The following is an 18997-nucleotide window of genomic DNA, read 5'->3' as shown; positions in this document are numbered from 1 at the left end:
TCATCTTTTATTCAGCAAATATTTTAAAAATAATTATCCACTTTATTTTTTTTATTATTATTTTTTAATTTGACCAGAGAGACAGAGAGAGAGAAAGAGAAAGTAAGAAAACAAGCCACAAAGTCCAGGACTCGAACTGTGTTCTGCCCGGCCTTTATTCAGCAAATCTTTATGATGGATCTGTTTCATCTGAATATCAGGCATCCTGCTCAGTGCTAGGGGTTAAATGGTGAGTGAAAAAAAGCAGAGATTCCCTTTCATGGAGCTCATGGTTTAATGAGCATAATGAGACTATAAACTGCCCTGGTAGAAATGAGTAATTAAAGCTGAGGCAGGTGTTCGGAGGCAGTGAACCAATTCCATCCTCCTGTGTGTTAGTTTCTATCAACCAGCTTGGGCTCATGTTGAGATCTCTGGCTCGAGTCTGTCTTCCAGCATTACAAATTCTCCTAAGTATTTGTAATAATAAAGGAAATGCTAGCAGAGACATTGCAAAGTCTGGAATTATTTATATTTGCCAATAAGATAACATTATGCCTCTTGATATTTTACCTATTTATGTTTTATTTAAACCTACTCAATATTATACTATGTTTATTATATATTATAAAATAAATATTTCAGAGAGATTAAAAAGAAAAATGGAATAAGAAAAAGTCAACATTTATTACTTTATTTCTAGCCAAACATTTAGACATATATAAGATGTATAAATAACATAAATGTATAACAATAATTTTCTCTTTGTATAAATTCAAATATATTTGAGGGTATGAAAAAGTTCATAGAAAAATTAAAGCACTGGTTTATTTTGTTGTAAAAGTTGTTTTGAATCCATGCATAAATTTTTCGTAATACACATTTTCTGTGAACTTTTTGAAAACCCAACATATATATGTATTAATTATATCACATTCTGTAATCTAAACACATATTAACTGGGGAGAAGAGACAGAATATCCCGAACAAAATCTCTCAATTAGGAAGTTTAGATTAGAAAGTTTTCTCAGTCTTCAAAAATGGAATATTAAGGGGCCAGCAGTTAGCATAATGGCTATGTCACTGGACTCTCATGTAGTCGACCGCGGTTTGAGTCCTGGACCTGGTGGCTTAAACTCACGCCAGACACATGTGCATCCGTGCCCAAGACCCCAAGAGTAGAATGGAGCAGAAGGGATTGTGGTATGGCCATTCTCTCCTGGGGGATGATTTCTCGCTTTCTGTCTGTCTCTCTCTGTCTTTCTGGTGAGCGCATGTGCCCTATAGCAAAAAAAAAAACTCTCAAAAAAAAAAAAAAAAGGAATATTTAAAAATTGTTAAAATGATCAATTTTTAGCAATTCTTGCCCAGTGTTAGATGAATCTATAAAGTAATGGTAGAGGGGAGATCAGTATTGAAACAATCTAGCCTTCCAGTTGTGTCATCATATAAAAGAATTCTCTTAAAATTTTGCATTGTATAAAATACAGAAATGACACATTTATTTATTGTCACATTTATGCAACACATGGAAGGGAACTGAAACTGGGTCTTAGGGCTTTTGAATTTACTGGGTAACAACATAAAGCCTTTGGTAAAGAAAATTGCCACCACTATTCCACAACTGGAATGGATGCCTATGAGTTTTTCCAGAATTAATGATGGGTTGAATATTTGTCTTGAATTCATTATTCCTTTTAATTGGTTAAAAATGTGTATGCAGTTTTGAGCACATACAGTAGTATGCTGGTCAATATTTAACCAATCACCTCCCAGGGTAGGACAGATAGGGTGGAGGAGGATTGCTGATTTGTATCATTGCCAATTTCTGTGGTGTAAATACTCCCACTACGGCCAATTCCACGCTACAGTGATGACTTCACTGAATGCTGATTGTGGAATTTGAAGCAGATGCACATTATGAGCTTTTGTTAGCTGGTGTAAGCTGTGCGGATTTTATCTGTGGGGCAGTATTTTTATTTGTGATGTGTACAAGTGAATAAGAGAACTGAACTCATGCTCTTGTTAAGGTTCTGTGGTGTGAAGTTTTTTCTCATATTTTTTGAGCATCCCCAATATGTAGGTTATTGGGTAACAGTGTAACTATAGCCAAAGTTTAAGAAACTATGTCATTCTTACTGTTAATGACATTTTGATATTTTCTATTTTATTTCAATTAATTTAAAACAATAAGTTGTTTAGCTATTGCTATTTTTCATTTACTTAGCATATATATTACTTCTCTATGTCAGATACCTCTTTTTTTTTTTGCTCTGACCAAATTTGGGAATGTTAAATCCATTAAGTTGTTTATTGGAGAGATTTTTGCTATAGGGTGTGTATGCTCTCTGGATAGACAGAGAGAAACAGAGAGACAGAAAGTGAGAAATCACCCTTCCAAGGAGGATGGCCACACCACAGTCCCTTCTCTTCCATTCTCCTCTCAGGTGTTTGGGCATGCATACACATGTGCCCAGCATGAATTTCTTTTTTCTTTCTTTATTTTTTATTATTTCATTATATATATTTGATTATTCATGATATATATTCTTTATTATTATTATTAAATATTATTACTCCTTTTTATATATTATTTAGTATTTATTTATTTATTTTTAATTTAAATTTATTTATTTACATTCATTCACTGTACATCATTACAGCATACACAATTTTTTTTTATAGTGAACATTTTTTTTAAAAGAGATTTTGGCTATAGGGCACATGCACTCACTGGAGAGACAGAGAGACAGAAAGCGATAAATCACCCCCCAGGGAGACGGCCATGCTGCAATCCCTTCTACATTCTCAAATCCTAGAATTTGGGGCATGCACACAGGTCCAGGACTTGAACTGCAGTCAACTGCATGGGAGTCTAATGACATAACTATTACGCCATCTGCTGGTCCCTTCATTCATTAAGTTTTAAAATTTCCATATACAGTGTTGGTGTTGTATATTTACACAGCAATTGGCAGGTATAGTTTTTTGCAAGGCTATCATGTACACAAAGATGCACAGTAACTGGGAAACTGAAACCAGGTCTGTACGTTCAGGTTTGTTTGCTCATGGTACTTCTGATAAAGATCATCAGCATGCTGGCTTCACCTCTTCCAGAAAGAGGTTGCCGTTTTATTTAAGAGTTCACTTTGGGTTTTATTGCAGAATGCAAATTCCCTCAAGTGCCTTTTTCTTGCATTTCTCTTTTTCCATATTATTTTCTTAAAATCATCCTTTCTCCTTAGCCAAAGGCCAGAATGAAGCCAAGGAAACCTATCGTTTTTATTTTTTTCCTGTTAGTTTTAATTCATTGTGCAGGCATTATACAGTTACTTGTAGGCACAAAGCACTCTGCCTTAAAGAAGGGATTGGCTCGTGTGCAAAATATTTACCATCTTTTGTGAAATTGTAGTTTTTTATTGATTTGTATCTCAAAGATACTATAAATATCATCTGTATTTTTGGTATGTATGAAATTGCACCTGAAATTTATTTTGCCAACATTTTCTAAATAAACTAAATAAAGTTTTGTCTGATATATATTTCTTTTCTTTTTTATTTTGGAGAGGCTTTTGCTATAGGGCAGGTGTGCTTGCCAGAAAGACAGAGAGAGACAGAAAGTGAGAAATCACCCCCCCCAGGGGGGATGGGCACGCCACAATCCCTTCTTCTCCATTCTCCTCTTGGAACCTTGGGCACGGACGCACATGCGCCTGGTGTGAGTGTAAGCCACCAGGTCCAGGACGAGAACCGTAGTCGACTACATGGGAGTCCAGTGACATAGCCATTACACCAACTGCTGGTCCCGTCAGATATGTTTTTTGAGGGCTTTATAGATAGTGACTTATTCCTTCATTATAACCACCCTGTGAAGTCGGTTCTGTTTTATTGCTTATTATTTGCCAATTTTTGTGGTCTCCCTTTTATCAGTGACTATATGGTGCCAAAACAACAACTTATAACAGTGTAATAATAACATCATAATGTTTATAATTTACCTTGGAGTTTAATTTATTGTCTTTTTTTCCCTCTTCTGTAAGAGTATTATGATTAAGTGCTTTGCGTGCTTAATATATTAAAAAAAATAGGACTATTTAATAGGACTATTCATTTTCATCTATACCTTTTTTTTGCCTTAATGGATGCCTAATGTTATTTTTATTTTCCTTTTTTCTAGAATATTTTCCTGTCTTCTTCCTCTTCCCCTTCTGCCTCCCCCATCTCTCAGCAAACTCTCCTTCTTGCAGTTCACGCTAACTGAAGGATCTTCACACACCAGCTCCCACTACCTGGCAAGCTCTTGTTTCCCTTTGTTACCAGATGAATTCTTACTTATTCTTCCCATCTGTGCAGAACTGTCACTTCTCAAATGAGCCTCCCTTGACTCCACGCTCATTTGGATCTCTTCTCATAGTCTCTCATCATGGAAGCTACTTTCCTTTTAAAACCCTGCCACCATTTATTACTCTGTATTTACTGCTGTGATTACAGGAGCCTGTAGATTCATGAAGGCGAGGGTTGTTTCCATGTCTGCCTAGGCTTGGTACTTCATTCTAATAATGATCTGTTCATAACAAGTAGTGAAGAGACAAGTGCACGTTTAGTATCGGTTTTATTCCTGGCTTGTTTTTAGGTGCATTTCTGTGCAATTACTCTTTCCTTTTTTCTTTTTAATTTGGCAAGTCATTGCTGTTTTGGTGTCCTCGTAAAAGGAATACATGCTCGTTCTAGAAAATACCTCCTCACTGACCTGTTTAGTCTTTTTTTTTTTTTTTTCTCTGTGAGCTATTGACAACTTTTGAGGACTAGGGTAGAGAAAGAAATAAACGAATATAAATAACTAATAAAGTAAAACAGGTAAGAGTTGCCTGCTTCCACATTTGTCTGTTATGGAAATTACATTTCCCTTTTCATTGCGTTTGCACAGGGAAGATACAAAGTTGTTTGAGCAACAGGCATCAGATGTGGGGAGCTACACAGAGCGGCTGTTTTTACTTCTTTATAGGGTGATGTGAACCTTGCTGGAAGTGAGGAGCTTTGTCATTTTAGGCTTATTGCTTCTGTAGGTTTTGCATAAATAAAATGGTTTAAACCAATGGAACAAGTAGCAACTAACAAAATGAGCAAAAATGAATTCCAACTGAAATTTGAAAAGAACTAATTTGAAGAGGAAACCAATCTTCGAGTCAAAGGGAATAGTATGGAATACATGAATGTTTACATTGCTGAGAGATACTCTGCTTTACTCCACTGGGAAAAATGTCTTGATTTTCTCTCCCACGCCCTCTGGGAGACCAGTAGAACTTTCTAGTTAATAGTTACAATGCATCTCACTTAAAAGGAAGATAGCTGAGTCCCTTTAGCCCCAAATCTAAAGTAGTCCCTACCAAGCCATGGAGAAAAGTTCCCAGCCCTAAATTTCACCAAATACGCATGACTTGCGGTGCTGGTATCTCATCAAAACCAAGCTCTAGCTAAGAATTCATTGTAGATACAACCGCTTTTAGCCTCAGATATAGAGACTCTCACTGAATGTTTACAAAATGTTAGTGTGTCATTTCTTTCATTATAACTTCCTGGCTTCCAAACAATGCTGAATTTGCAATCATCTTTCAAAGGCCCGAATTATACAGTGTTCTTAAAGTTGACAAAATAATTCGGATTTTCATTTCAGCAACTTTATCTACTAGGAGAAGTGAAACAGTTCTACTGGACATGACATGTCCTAAGAAACATTTTTTTCTAGGTTGAATTGTTTTTAGTAAAATGAGAGCTGCAACTGATACAAGTAAGTATCTGAGTTTAAAAGATAATTTTATGATGGGAGTAGCAGATGGCATAATGGTTATGTCACTGGACTTCCACATGACTGTGGTTCAAGTCCTGGACCCAGTCGCTTGAAACTCCTACCAGGTGTGTGCGCATGTGTGCCCAAAATCCTGAGAGGAGAGTGGAGTAGAAGTGATTGCACTGTGGCCATCCCTCCAGGGGGTAATTGCTTGCTTTCTGTCTCTCTGGCAAGCACATGCATCCTATAGCAAAAATCTCTCTTAAAAATATATAATTTTATGGGAACCAGCAGTTAGCGTAATGGCTATGTTGCTGGACTCCCATGTAGTCGACCATGGTTCGCGTCCCAGACCCGGTGGCTTAAAACTCACGCCGGGCGCGTGTGCGGGTGTACAAGATCCTGAGAGGAGAATGGAGGAGAAGGGATTGCGGCGTGGCCATCCCCCCTGGGGGGTGATTTCTCACTTTCTGTCTCTCTGTCTCTCTCTGTCTGTCTGTCTGGCGAGCGCACACGTCCTATAGCGAAAACCTCTCAAAAAATATATATAATTTTATAAATTAAAAATAGTAGTCAAATGGGACCAGCAGTTAGTGTAATGGCTATGTCGCTGGACTCCCACGTAGTCGACTGCAGTTCAAGTCCCAGACCCGGAGGCTTAAAATCATGCCGGGCGCGTGTGCGTGCGTGCCCAAGATCCTGAGAGGAGAATGGAGGAGAAGGGATTGTGGCGTGGCCATCCCCCTGGGGGGTGATTTATTGCTTTTTGTCTCTCTGTCTTTCTCTGTCTTTCTGGCGAGCATGCGTGCCCTATAGCAAAAACCTCTCCAAAAAAAAAAAAAAATAGTCAACTAGCATATAATTTTCTCTCTTACTTGAGTATTATTTATTAAAACAATACCCCTCTGACCACTGTGACTTTTTAGTAAAGAGGTTCCTAAGAACCGTGGTTCCTGACATTTACTAATGAATGATAGTAGCAAATTCATTAAGAATTTTTTTTTCAAGATTTTTTTTTTGGTGGGGCATGCACACTCACTGGAGAGAGACAGAGCCAAAAAAAGAGGGAAAGTGAGAAATCACCTCTCAGGTGTATGTTCACACTACAATCCCTTCTCCTCCATTCTTAGGATTCTGGGCATGCACACACATGTGCCTAGTGCTTTTTTTCAGGTCACCAGGTCTGGGACTCGAACCTCAGAGGTAACCATATGGGATCTAGCACCTTAACCACCATACCACCTGCTGGCCCTGTTTCATCAAGAATTTAGATTACTTGTTCAGTTTATAAAAATACTCAAATCAAATTTAAAAATTTAAAACAATTCATTAATCATATATAAGAAAACTGAGGTTTATTGTGTCTTAAAACTATTTATAGTAATCAAACATTTTATTAGTCATGAATCATGATTTATTTAAAATGTTTTCACTTTCAGCTCAATACAGGTCAACAAAGCGTTACTGACTTTGTCTCTGACCTTTAGAGCTATTCAGCGTAAGGCGTTGCTTTACATTTTGTCTTATCAGGTAATTGGCAGCTCGGCAAAGTCACTGAGTAAGCTGTCAAGGCCTGATCGGTTATTAGCAACAAAATGGTGTTGACGTGGACAAATATGTGAAAAAGAGTGTCTGTATCTTTCATTATAAAAAAGCAATGCTACCAGAGCCAGTAGGTGGTGTGGTAGGTAAGGCGCTGGGCATTCCCACATGATTGACCAGGTTTGAGTTCCAGACCTGCTTGCTTGCTGTCTCATTTTCTCTCTCTCTCTCTCTGTGTGCCTCACTCTGATCAAATTAAAATAAATGAATGAATAAATAAATTTAAATAATTTTTTTTAAAGAAAATGCTACCAACAGCATTTCTGTGTCTTGAGATTTGAAGGTCTCTGTATAATCTCCAGCCTCGACACCCATATATACATGGAGAGGGACACACACGCAGTGATGACAGTAAGACAAGTCCCAGTCATTCAATGTTGACCACACAGAGAGATACCTTAGGCTGACCAGTCCTACTTACCATTCAAAACCTTTGGAAAAGAACAGCATAAAAATATTAGATTTGGGCCTAATGGTCATGTGGTTAAGGCAGCTGAATCCAACCTGGCTGACTGCATGGCTAGAGTCCCAGACCTTATGACTTTTAAAATATGTTGAGCACGCATGTGCACGTGTGCGTGTGTGTGTGTGTGTGTGTGTGTGTGCCTAAACTCTTGAAAGGAGAGAGAGATGGAGGAGAAGGGATTGTGGCATGACCAACCCCCATGGGAAATGCTTTCTAATTCTTTCTTCCCCACCCCCTACTCCCCCACCCCCATTTCCAGCAAGTATGCATGCCCTCTGAGGGGAAAAAAAAAAAAACTTTAAATTCAGCATGTTACTCTTTACAATGAATCTCTAATGGTCAGATTCCCTCTTATTCCCTTTTACCATCAAACTTCACACCTGAATACCTGGGATAGCATGATCCTTGTAAGCCTCTGCTTTATCTTGTAAAATGACAAGGTTGGGCATATACATTTCTAGATTCATTTGATTTTATGATATTCATGTTTTGTAATGAATACATGCTGTTTCGCTTCTGTTCAGGTAAGTGCAGCCATAAAGTTAAGTTGGTCAACTGGAGTCACACCAGTCTGGGTGTGAATTCTAGCTCTGCCTATTATCAAAGTGTGTGCTTGAATTTGGGTGTCATTTAACCACTTGGGTCCCAGTTGTCGTATTTATAAAATGAGCTAGTGGTCCCTACCTCTCAATTTTGCTCTGAGTATTAAATGAGACCAAGGGTGAATGTGCTTAGCTGAGTAACCAACAAAGATTGTTACTACAAAGTGGAAAAAATGACTGAGCATCTGCATCCAGGAAAATACCAAGACAGCAAGAGTCTTCTCCACCTTTGTATTTTCCCTGTATACTACCCCATTATTATTTTGAAGGTCTGTGTACAAAATAGACCTCACATAAGAGAACATTTAGAATTCTAATTTTAAATAAAATTTAAATTTTAATAAAGTTTGAAATTTAAAATGTTAAAAATGACAATGTAAATAAATCAATATATTGCAGGCAATGAAGACACTCACATTCACATAACTTCTTTGCAACAAATAAAAACTGTGACGGAGCAAGTGATGCCAAGTGCAGAAAATGCTGCACACCCCCAGGCAGCCAGAACTGAGGTGTCGGCACCACCAGGAGCCTCAACACAGCGTCAAGTGCCTGTGCTGATGGGACCCCAAGAACCATCCTTTCAGTCGGGAATCCTGAGAACAATGTCCCGGCGAGATGTCCGAGCGGAGATATTTCTGTGGAGCTTTGTGCTTTGGTCTGACACGGTAGAAATGGTGCGTGTGGCTGGCCATCCAGCTGTGTACAAGTCGGGCTGGCTGTATCCGGTCTACTTATTCAGTTTTATCTCTCTCCTTCGAATTATCTTCACACCCCAGAACCCTCTTCTCAACTCCTTGGGCATCTTACTGCAGGATTTACCCTTTATTTTTGTCAGACTTTCTTTAATCATTGCCCTGGGGACTATCACGCCCGTGCTGGGCCTTTGTAAGAATATTCTAGTGACTCTTTCTTATGTTTACTTCAATTATGTAACCAGACTCAGGGTTTTCTCTACTTTTGAAACATCTCCATTTTAAAAGGAAAATGAAACATAGTAAAGACTTCATTATGTATGTGAGCACATATGTAATAATTTGGGGGGGGGACATAAGTTTTTGTATTATATTAAGAAATGAGGAATGGATTGTAAAGAGTTAAGTGTTTTAAATAACTGTATCATAGCTGGATTTTTTTGTGAATATGAATGGTGCTAAATTTAAAGTTATATTTCTATACATTGGCTTCCATGGATCTCTAGAAAATGTTAGCTATGTATCCTATAGGTCTTTTAGTGAAGAAGTACACCCTCTTCAATGAAGCCTTTTGAAAAAGAATGTGTTTTCCCACTAAATTAGCCCAAGAATGAGATTATCATTTACACACATTAAAGAGTATTACATTGGAATCAGCAGTTAGCATAATGGCTATGTTGCCGGACTCCCATGTAGTCAATCATGGTTCGAGTCCTGGACTCGGTGGCTTAAACTCACTTCAGGTGCATACGCATGCGTGCCCAAGATCCCCAGAGGAGAATGAAGGAGAAGGGATTGTGGTGTGGCCATCCCCTCCCCCCCGGGGGGGTGATTTTTTGCTTTCTGTCTCTCTTTCACTCTCTGTCTTTCTTGTGAGCGCACGTGCCCTATAGCAAGAAACTCTAAAAAAAAAAAAAAAAAAGGAGTATTACATCAATTAATTTAGTAACATTAGTTTTTAGGAAACACCTGCAGTTATTGAATAATTTTTAGATTATACTTTTAAAAAATTTGAAAATTGTAATCCTAAGGTCTTCTTTTAACATAGTTTTATGTTCTTTATTCTCCTGTAGAAGTCTTTCAGCATCAAAACCAATTCACTTTAACAGATATTTGTCTCATTTGAAGGCTTCGCTGTTTTGCCAATACTGCAACACTGACATACACTAACAAATGTTTGCTATCATGAAGTCAAGGTACATAGGTAAAACCTAGATAAAGTTTTATATTAGGAAGCCATGAAGCGAGGAAGTTGATTTCAAAGTCAAAGAATATGTTATTTGTGGAATTTGATACCATCATAAAAATAATCAAGTACAAGCCCTATTTAAAAGTACAAGTTCACTTGGCAAGTATATTAACAAGTGTATCAGTGTCTTATATGATACTCTATCATGAATATCTTGAAGTTATAAAGCAATTAAATACATAACCATGTCATTTGCCATTACCACATTGAACACTGTCTCATATTCACGGCAGGGACTGGCCATTGTATAAGGACTTTCAGGTGCTCGGGAGATTTGAGAGGGGCCTGTGTGTGCAGAGTAAGGGTTTCTACAATCAGTGTCTTCAATGATCTGTGATAACCATTAGCTGAGAATGGGTACCTGGCCCTGCGCAGTACCCTGCTGTCTAACAGAATCTTCCAATTCACTTTCCCCTGTGTTCTATGATTTTTCTCTCACTCCAAGAGGAGGTCTACTCAGTTATTAAAAGTTCACCTGCTGGCTTTATGATTTGGGGTAAATCCCTAACCACAGTGGGCCCAGTTTCCACATCTACAATATGAACACAATTCTAGTACTCCTTTAACAGAGCTGAGAGGATTAAAGGATAAAGAATCTTCTCAACACACTATCTGATAAATAACAGTAATTTGACAAGCATTAAGTTTTTTCTGCCTGTTTCTTTTCTTTTCTTTCCTTTTTTTTTTAAGTTTTTGCCTTAGGGTATGTGTATTGGCCAGAGAGAGACAGAGAAAGGGAAAGTGAGAAATCACCCCCCTGGCGAGATGACCATCTTTTTCCTACATTCTCTTCTTGGGATTCTGAGTAGACATGCATACCCACTTGGTCTGATTTTTAAGCCACCAGGTCCGGGATTTGAACCACAGCTGGCCATGTGGGAGTCCAGTACCTTAATGACTACGCCACCTCTGGCCCATGCGCTAAGTATTTTAATGCTATCAAGTCCTCAAGAAACAAGTAACGTTTTAATTTTCCTGTTTTATTCTTTTCTGCATCTTTGCTTACCCTCTGGGAGTAACAACTTAAACCTCGCATTTGTGTAAAATCATACTTGACACCTTAAGGTTACCTCAGAGTATAATTTTTCATCAAGTAGTGTGTTCAAAAGTGAACAATCTCCTGAAGATACAGATTAAAATAGATGCAAGGACCCAGTCATCATTTTGTATGTAAGCTCTCTTGGAACCCACATTACAGCATCTCATTAAGCGCTTTATTATGTACTTGACTTTTGGAGCTCCTCATTAGCCTTTACATTCCTCTGTTCTAAAGTGTACTTATTTTATTTCTTCCATGAGAGACAGGGGAAGGGAGAGGGAGAAAGAGAGCCCAGGACTCCCAACAGGGTCTTCACCCCCAGCCTTAGCCAGCCAGGATCCTGAGCGTACCCGGCCTTGGGATGTGCCAGCAGGCCTTAGGATGCGAACCTGGGACCTTCCCATGTGAGTTCAGCCATAGAGCGTTGCATCACTTTATCCACTGCTCACCACCGTCAGTTCACCTTCAAGTTTCTTAAAGGAAAGCCTGAGAATATCTAGTTAAAGTGGACCAGCAGGTGGTGTTGTGGTTAAGGTGCGGGACACTCCCATATGGCTGACCATGCTTTGAGTCCTGGACCTGGTGGCTTGCTTTCTCACTTTCTCTCTTTCTCTGGTCAAATTAAAAATAAATGAATGAATCAATAAATGCTTCTTTAAAAAAAGAATATCTAGTTTAACAATACATTTTTATCGTCATCTCTTAATCCTGCAGGCACTTATATTACTTATATCTTAAGAAATTTTATCACAGCTAATTTCTTTCAAATAATACAATGACAATTTTTTAATAAAGCAAAGCCTGTCAACAAGTGATTAATGTGTAATATTCCCGAATATAAAATATTTTACATACATTTATATTTGTCTTTAGATGGGAATTTATAGAGAAATCAGTGTTTAGATAAGTTCAAAAATATCACTTGCGTTTAGAATGCCTTTTGTATCTAATATTTGAAAATGAAAGTGCCTGATGTTTTGGCAAGTTGCAACACTTCATATAAACAATGAAGGCAAATACAAGGATTTTCTATATGAGGATAATTATTTAGTACTTAATTTGATTGAGTAGACACATGATATCAAGTTCAAGTCTATGGTATTTAATAGACATTATAGCAAATTATGCTGATAAAATATTGATAGTTCTACATTGTTTAATTAAAGTTATGTTATTAAAATTATATTGTAATTCTCATAGCTTTCAGTGGTTGTTGGTACTAACACCCATATAACTTTTGTGTTCCCAATAAAAAAATAATTTTTCAGGGGACCAGCAGTTAGCATAATGGCTATGTCTCTGGACTTCCATGTAGTCCACCGTGGTTCGAGTCCCGGACCTGGTGGCTTAAACTCACACCAGGCTCGCGCGTGTGTGTGTGTGCCCAAGATCCCGAGAGAAGAATGGAGGAGAAGGGATTGCTGCGTGGCCACCCCCCTTGGGGGGTGATTTCTCGCTTTCTGTCTCTCTGTCTCTGTCTGCCTTTCTGGTGAGCACACGCTCCCTATAACAAAAATCTCTTCCCCCCCAAAAAAAAGTTAATTTTTCTGCTATGTGAAAGTATACATGCAAAAATAGCACATGCTATTTTATTTCAAGTGAAATTTAGAGCCTAACTATAATTATGTCTTTATTAAATGTCAAGTTTAAATAATGTTAATTGTTGAAAGAAATACATTTAAAAATTCATCTATGATCAAACGATTGTACAGTTTAAAAATTTTTTAATAAAATGTTTAATATTTTTAATAGACTTTGGGGTGACTTTTCTTTATAAAAGTTGCTATTTCCTATTACAGTGTGTGAAAATTGTGGTCTTGGTTTTCTTGTAAGGGCCCCATTTCACTGAGTGGCTCTCACGTTAAGTCACAAGAAAGGAAAGAGAAATGAGATAGCTTGTCGGATGCCTATGCCATGCTAGACCCTGTGCAGTTGGATTGACAAAACTTTTTAAAATACTTACTGCGTTTTCTATTTACATTTAATGACTGTCCAGCATACACAATGATTTTTCCCAGTGTAGATACGTGTTAGCCAAGTCATAGGTACTACCACGTACATGATTATCAACACTTTCATTTTGGCCTAACAAATCTTTTGCAGTACAACTTGGAGCAGGATTTTACTTAGTAAATATGTCAATAGCTTTTCTGTGTCATATTGAATTAAATTTACAAAATGAATAATGTCCCTCTTAGAAGCTGTAAGTACTTAAAAATAGCTACGTATACACCATAAAGGATATACTAAATATTAAAAGAAAAAGATTATTAAGTATATGTATCTGAAACCACTTTATTTTACAAAGTGGACATACTCACATATAAGTTAAAATTCTATGTTGAAATCATCTTTTTACTGCGATGTGTTTAACTATGGGAAGATATATTTACTTAATTTTTAGCTTACTGGATACTCAGTTACTCACCTTGTAGGCTTTTTGGTAATCTAATCCAAGTACACAAACAGCAGAGTCAGGAGGTGAGAAAAATAGAGATACAAAGAAACATGTCCACCTGCATGCACACAAACATTGAGAACCAAACCCATCTGCATTAAAAAATGGATTTCAGATCCTTAAATGGGACGAGTTCATGAACCGTAAATCCCATTCCTCCATGTGTTTGTCAAGATGGCCTTGTGTGATTGTCATAGCCCAGGGAAGAGCACCTTTTCAGGGTGAACAGTGCACAACCTGCACATCCCAAAGGAAACAAAGCATGGCCAACCCCCCCTGGGGGGGTGATTTCTCACTTTCTGTCTCTCTGTCTCTGTCTCTCTGTCTGTCTGGCAAGCGCATGTGCCCTATCGCAAAAATCTCTCCATAAAAACAAAATAAAATAAAAAAGGCACTGGACTTCTACTTGGCCAGTCATGGTTTGAGTCCTAGACATGGCTTGCTTTCTCACTTTCCTTTTCTCTTTCTTTATCCCTCTCTGGTGAGCACACATGACCTATAGTAAATGTAAAATAATAATAAACAAAAATAATTCTTTACAAAAAGACTTAGTTCATATGGCTTAGAGAATAAGACGTTCCAAAATATTGAGTAAATAAATATGACATTGGCATTCTTAATTGCTCAAAACGAATATAATGGCTTTGCATAGTTGGTGGAATTCTGAAGAACAAGTTAAGCGTGTTTGTGTCTTGACTCCCATCTCTAAAGGTAGGGCACTTTCAGGTTGTAAGTACATTTTCAGTCTGATTCTTAAAATTCTGTTCAAAATATCGAATGGGTCAGATCGCCTTCTAATTAAGTTACCTTGTAAAATTAAAGAATGGTATTTAAAAATGCATATCATACCAAACCAAATGAAGCAAAGCAATGCTGATAGAACTATCAAATTCATAGCCTCTGCTGCATACATACAATGTAGATTACTGTAGATCTAAATATACTACTTGAAGATATTACAATTAAAGTAAAATTCTAGATAAATAACCCAATATGAAGAAATTTGAATGCTATAATATAATTTTTCTTATTAAGTTGCAAATGCCTTATTGATGTTTTGCTGCATTTTTGTAAGAATTGAAATAAAAACATAAAAAGATAGCATGCCAATCTTGCAAAGTTTTACATTTTTACACAATCGCCTCATTACATCTTTCTTTTTGAGAGAGAGATTTTGCTGTAGGGCATGTGCGCTCACCAGAGAGAAACAGAGAAAGAGAAAGTGAGAAATCACCTCCCCAGGGGGATGGGCTGGCACAATCCCTTCTCCTCCGTTCTCCTCTTGGGATTTCAGGTACGCTTGCACATGCACCCAGCTTGAGTTGTAAGTTGCTGAGTCTGGGACTGGAATTGCATTTGGCCGTACCTTAGCCACTACGCCAGCAATTTAGCCACTACGCCCCCTGCTGGCCCATACATTTTTTTTTTTTTTTTTTTTTTTTTTTTTTTTTTAAAAAGCTGAGTAGGTATTTTCTTGCTATGCTTTGAGCAAAATTTCAATATAGCCTTACTTTAAACAATGACAGACATCTGAATGTATCACCAGTTTCTTCTGAGAAATGATGTAAGAGGTTACCAAAGAATTCATTGAGCTCATTTTCTCGGAACTGTTTCAGAGGAAATCAGTCACTAAGTTCATCTTACATGGAATTGAGGGGATGTGAGGTGGCCAATGTTTGGGAAAGAGAAAGTCTAAGAGGAAATGAAATATTTCAGTAAGTATCTTGCCAATTAAAAAAAATAAATGAGGATTTTTCTCTCTGTTTCAGCCTGAAGGAATGACTAGTTAAAAACAACCACCATCATCAATAGGTAACCAAAAACCAGAACCAAAACTTAGTAGAAAGTTATAAAGAGATGGGAAAAATTGAGTTTTTAAAATTATGGTAAAAGGAGAAGGCAGTTGGCATGATGGTTAAGATGCTGGACTCCTACATGGTTGACTAAGGTTTGAGTCCCAAACCTGGCGGCTTGCTTTCTCACCATCTCTGTCTCTGTCTCTCTTTGGTGAATGCATGTGCCCTACAGCAAATGAAAATAATAATAATAAAATCAAATAATTCTTTAAAAAATAAATTGTGGTAAAATATATAAATCATAAAATTTACCTTTTACCTTTGTAACCATTTTTAACTATACTGTTCAGTGGCTTTAAATATATTCACGATGTTGCTTATCATTGCCATCAATTTCCAGAATTGTGTATCACCTCTTATTAGTGGAATCACACAATATTTGTCCCTTCGTGTCTAGCTTATTTCATGTAGCATACCATTTAAAGGTTCTACCTACTATAGCAGGTATCAGAATTATTTTTCATGGCTTTATAATATTCCATTCTATGTATGTGTCCCATTATGTATTTGTCTGCGGATGCACACTTGAATTGCTTCTACACTTTTGCTATTGCATATAATACTTCTGTAAACATTAGTGTACAAATAGCTCTACAGACCCTTATTTTCCATGTGTTTTTGTGGGTGTTGACCTAGACATAGAATTGCCAGATCGTATAATTACTTCTCTTTAATTTCATGAGGAACTACTGAGTTGTTTTTCATTGTGGCTATACCATTTAACGTTCCAACCAGCAATGCCCAAGGGTTCCAATTTCTCCACGTCCTCACCAACACTGGTTCTTTTCGGTTTTATGGTGGTTTTTTGTTGTTTTTTTTTTTTTGTTTTGTTTTTTTTTTTTAATAATTGCCAATCTTTAGGAAGTGAAATGGTATCTTTTTTTAGTTTCAATTTTCATTTCCCTAATGATTAATGATGAACATCTTCAAATGTGCTTATTGGCCATATATATGACTTCTAGGGGGGTTGTTTTTTCTCTATTCATGAAAAATCAAGTGTATGTGAGAAAGGGGAGAGAGAGAGAAAGAGAGAGAGGAACACTCTCCATAGGGTCTAGTCACGCTGCAGTCCTCTTCCTCCTGTCCTTCAGTTCATTGCACTCTGGGCATGCATGCGCTTGCCTGCATGTTTCAGGCTGACCAGGCCAAGGACTTGGACTGTGGTTCCCTGTGGGAGCTGGCTTCTCCTGAGCAGCGCTGTACTGCTAGGCTACAGAACTGGTCCCGATCTTGAGCTTTTTTTTTTATTTAATTACTTTATTTAGTTTTATTTATTATTATTATTATTATTATTATTTAATTTGACTAGAGAAAGACAGAGAGAGAGCAACAGAGAGAAAGTGAGAAAACAAGATGCCAGGTCCAAGACTCGAACCACCGTCAGCCATGTGAGAGTTCAGCATCTTTCATCACCACACCACCTGCTGGTCTCCGGATCTTGATTTTTAATTACACAAACGTGAGATGACATACTTGTGTAATTAAACCAAGCCAAACTCTGAATGTGGGTTTAGAGATCATTTTGTTTGTTTCCGAAATCAGTATAAATCTAAATTAGGCAGAAGCTTCTTGTATATGATTCATTTAGGTTTAAAAGCCACAAGTAACACACTTAAAATATGTTGTCATGATGAATCAGTAAAAATGATGTTTTAGAAAGATAGATTTTTGCTGTCTACTCTGTTCTATAACAAGCTTTTTTGGGATCCAGCCTTGGCTCACTTCAGTTACCAAAAGTAACACTGGTCTTCTGTCTTATCTCTTCACTGACGTTTTCATCCTGTCAGAATTTAGAATATTTTTTTAAAAATCAGGGAGAAAACTGTATCACATTTTTTATTAGGAAGTATCTAATTCTATCACTAACTGATACATCGGTGAATGGTGGAGCTTTTAGTTTGATGACAAACTATTCATTTAAAATGGCATGAAATACAATGTTTCCAGCAGCTGCATCTCCAATTACTGACATTTCCCACGCTGCAGTTCGGGGTTGACTATGGAATCAGAAACTGCTTCAAAATGCTCTTAATTCATGTTTTCCTTCTAGAAAAATTAAAAATATAGGTTTGGAGTTTCATATTGTGCTTAAATAAAAGATCTACTAACTTTTTCTATTTTAAGAAAGAACTCCATCGTCACAAAATAAGTATTCGTCTTCTGACCAATGAACTAGATTTTCTTTGTCTAGCAAGAGGACCCTTCAGAAGAGGAAGAGGGAGTTGGCTCCGTGGTTTGGTAGTCAAGGGAGGGGGATCCTTGGGGCCAGCAGGTGGCATGGTGGTTGGGGCTCTGCACTCCCACATGACTGACCATGGTTTGAGTCCTAGACCTGGCAGCTTACTTTCTCACTTTCTTCTCTCTCTCTCAGGTCAAATTTAAAAAATGATAATAAACGAAGTTAAATACAATAATTCTTTAAATAAATAAAAAAAAAAAGGAGCAGAGTTCTACATGACTAGCCATGGTTCAAAATCCTGGTCCCGGTGGCTTGAAAAATTCTCTGGCTGCATGTGCATGTTCGAATCCTGACATGATGGAGAAGTGGAGAAGGGATTGTGGATGACCGGGCTGCCTTGGGAGGCACTTCTTTCTATCTCTCTCCTGTCTGTATGTCTCCTACTATGCACACACGTGCTTTCTGCCAAATTTAAAAGAGAGAGAGAGAGCAAGAGAGAGGACCACCATGGTGGAGCTGGGTAGCAAGGCTTTATTGCAAATCCTTTGCCACCATTTTTACTTGCTTTCTAGATAACTTTCTACAAAGTGTTTCTAGAACTTTCTCCCAGCCTTAATGAGATTGCCCCTTAGGATAGGCTTCTCTTTTATTTTTCTTCTGTTTCAAGAAGCAAAGCACCATGTGACTTGTTTCTTCTGAAGCTTTCAAAAAAAATGTGTATATATATATATATATATGTATACATATATATATACACATACACATATAAAAGACCCTAAGAACTGAATATTAAGAATGAGGATCAACTTCAATTCTTAAGTAAAAGTGTCCACCACAAAATTGTTCTTTTAGCAGCTGCAACTTTAGTGGAGGTTGTTTTCGGGGAGGGCCTCCGACTCAGCTGCTTCTAGGGAGACCTCGTCTTGCAGCCCAGGTACTGACGGGCAGCCTGGCCCCCGTGCAGCCCCTGTGCGCAGGCGTCCAGGCGGTTTCACTTCTCCCCTTGCCAGCAGGCCAGGCCCAGCTCCTCAGGTTCTCCCTGGCCCGCTCTCCTCCCCCTCCTCAGCACCCCTCTCCCACATGC

The 18997-nt window shown here is 37.7% G+C and overlaps 1 protein-coding gene across 1 annotated transcript in view; it reads left to right on the top strand.

Moving 5' to 3' along the window:
- TMEM236 (transmembrane protein 236) overlaps positions 1-9849 on the top strand; it is a 44824-nt gene extending 34975 nt beyond the window's left edge. The window contains exon 4 of the mRNA XM_006159740.2: positions 8837-9849. Coding sequence (XP_006159802.1) covers positions 8837-9417 — 581 coding nt within the window. The 3' untranslated portion in view covers positions 9418-9849. The remainder of the gene's footprint in view (positions 1-8836) is intronic.
- The last annotated feature ends 9148 nt before the right edge of the window (positions 9850-18997 follow it).

This window comes from Tupaia chinensis, unplaced genomic scaffold, assembly GCF_000334495.1.
Source record: "Tupaia chinensis unplaced genomic scaffold, TupChi_1.0 Scaffold000647_1, whole genome shotgun sequence".
NCBI classification, from domain to species: domain Eukaryota; kingdom Metazoa; phylum Chordata; class Mammalia; order Scandentia; family Tupaiidae; genus Tupaia; species Tupaia belangeri.
Note: the sequence above shows the minus strand (reverse complement) of the source record. Positions and strands in the feature narration are given on the sequence as shown.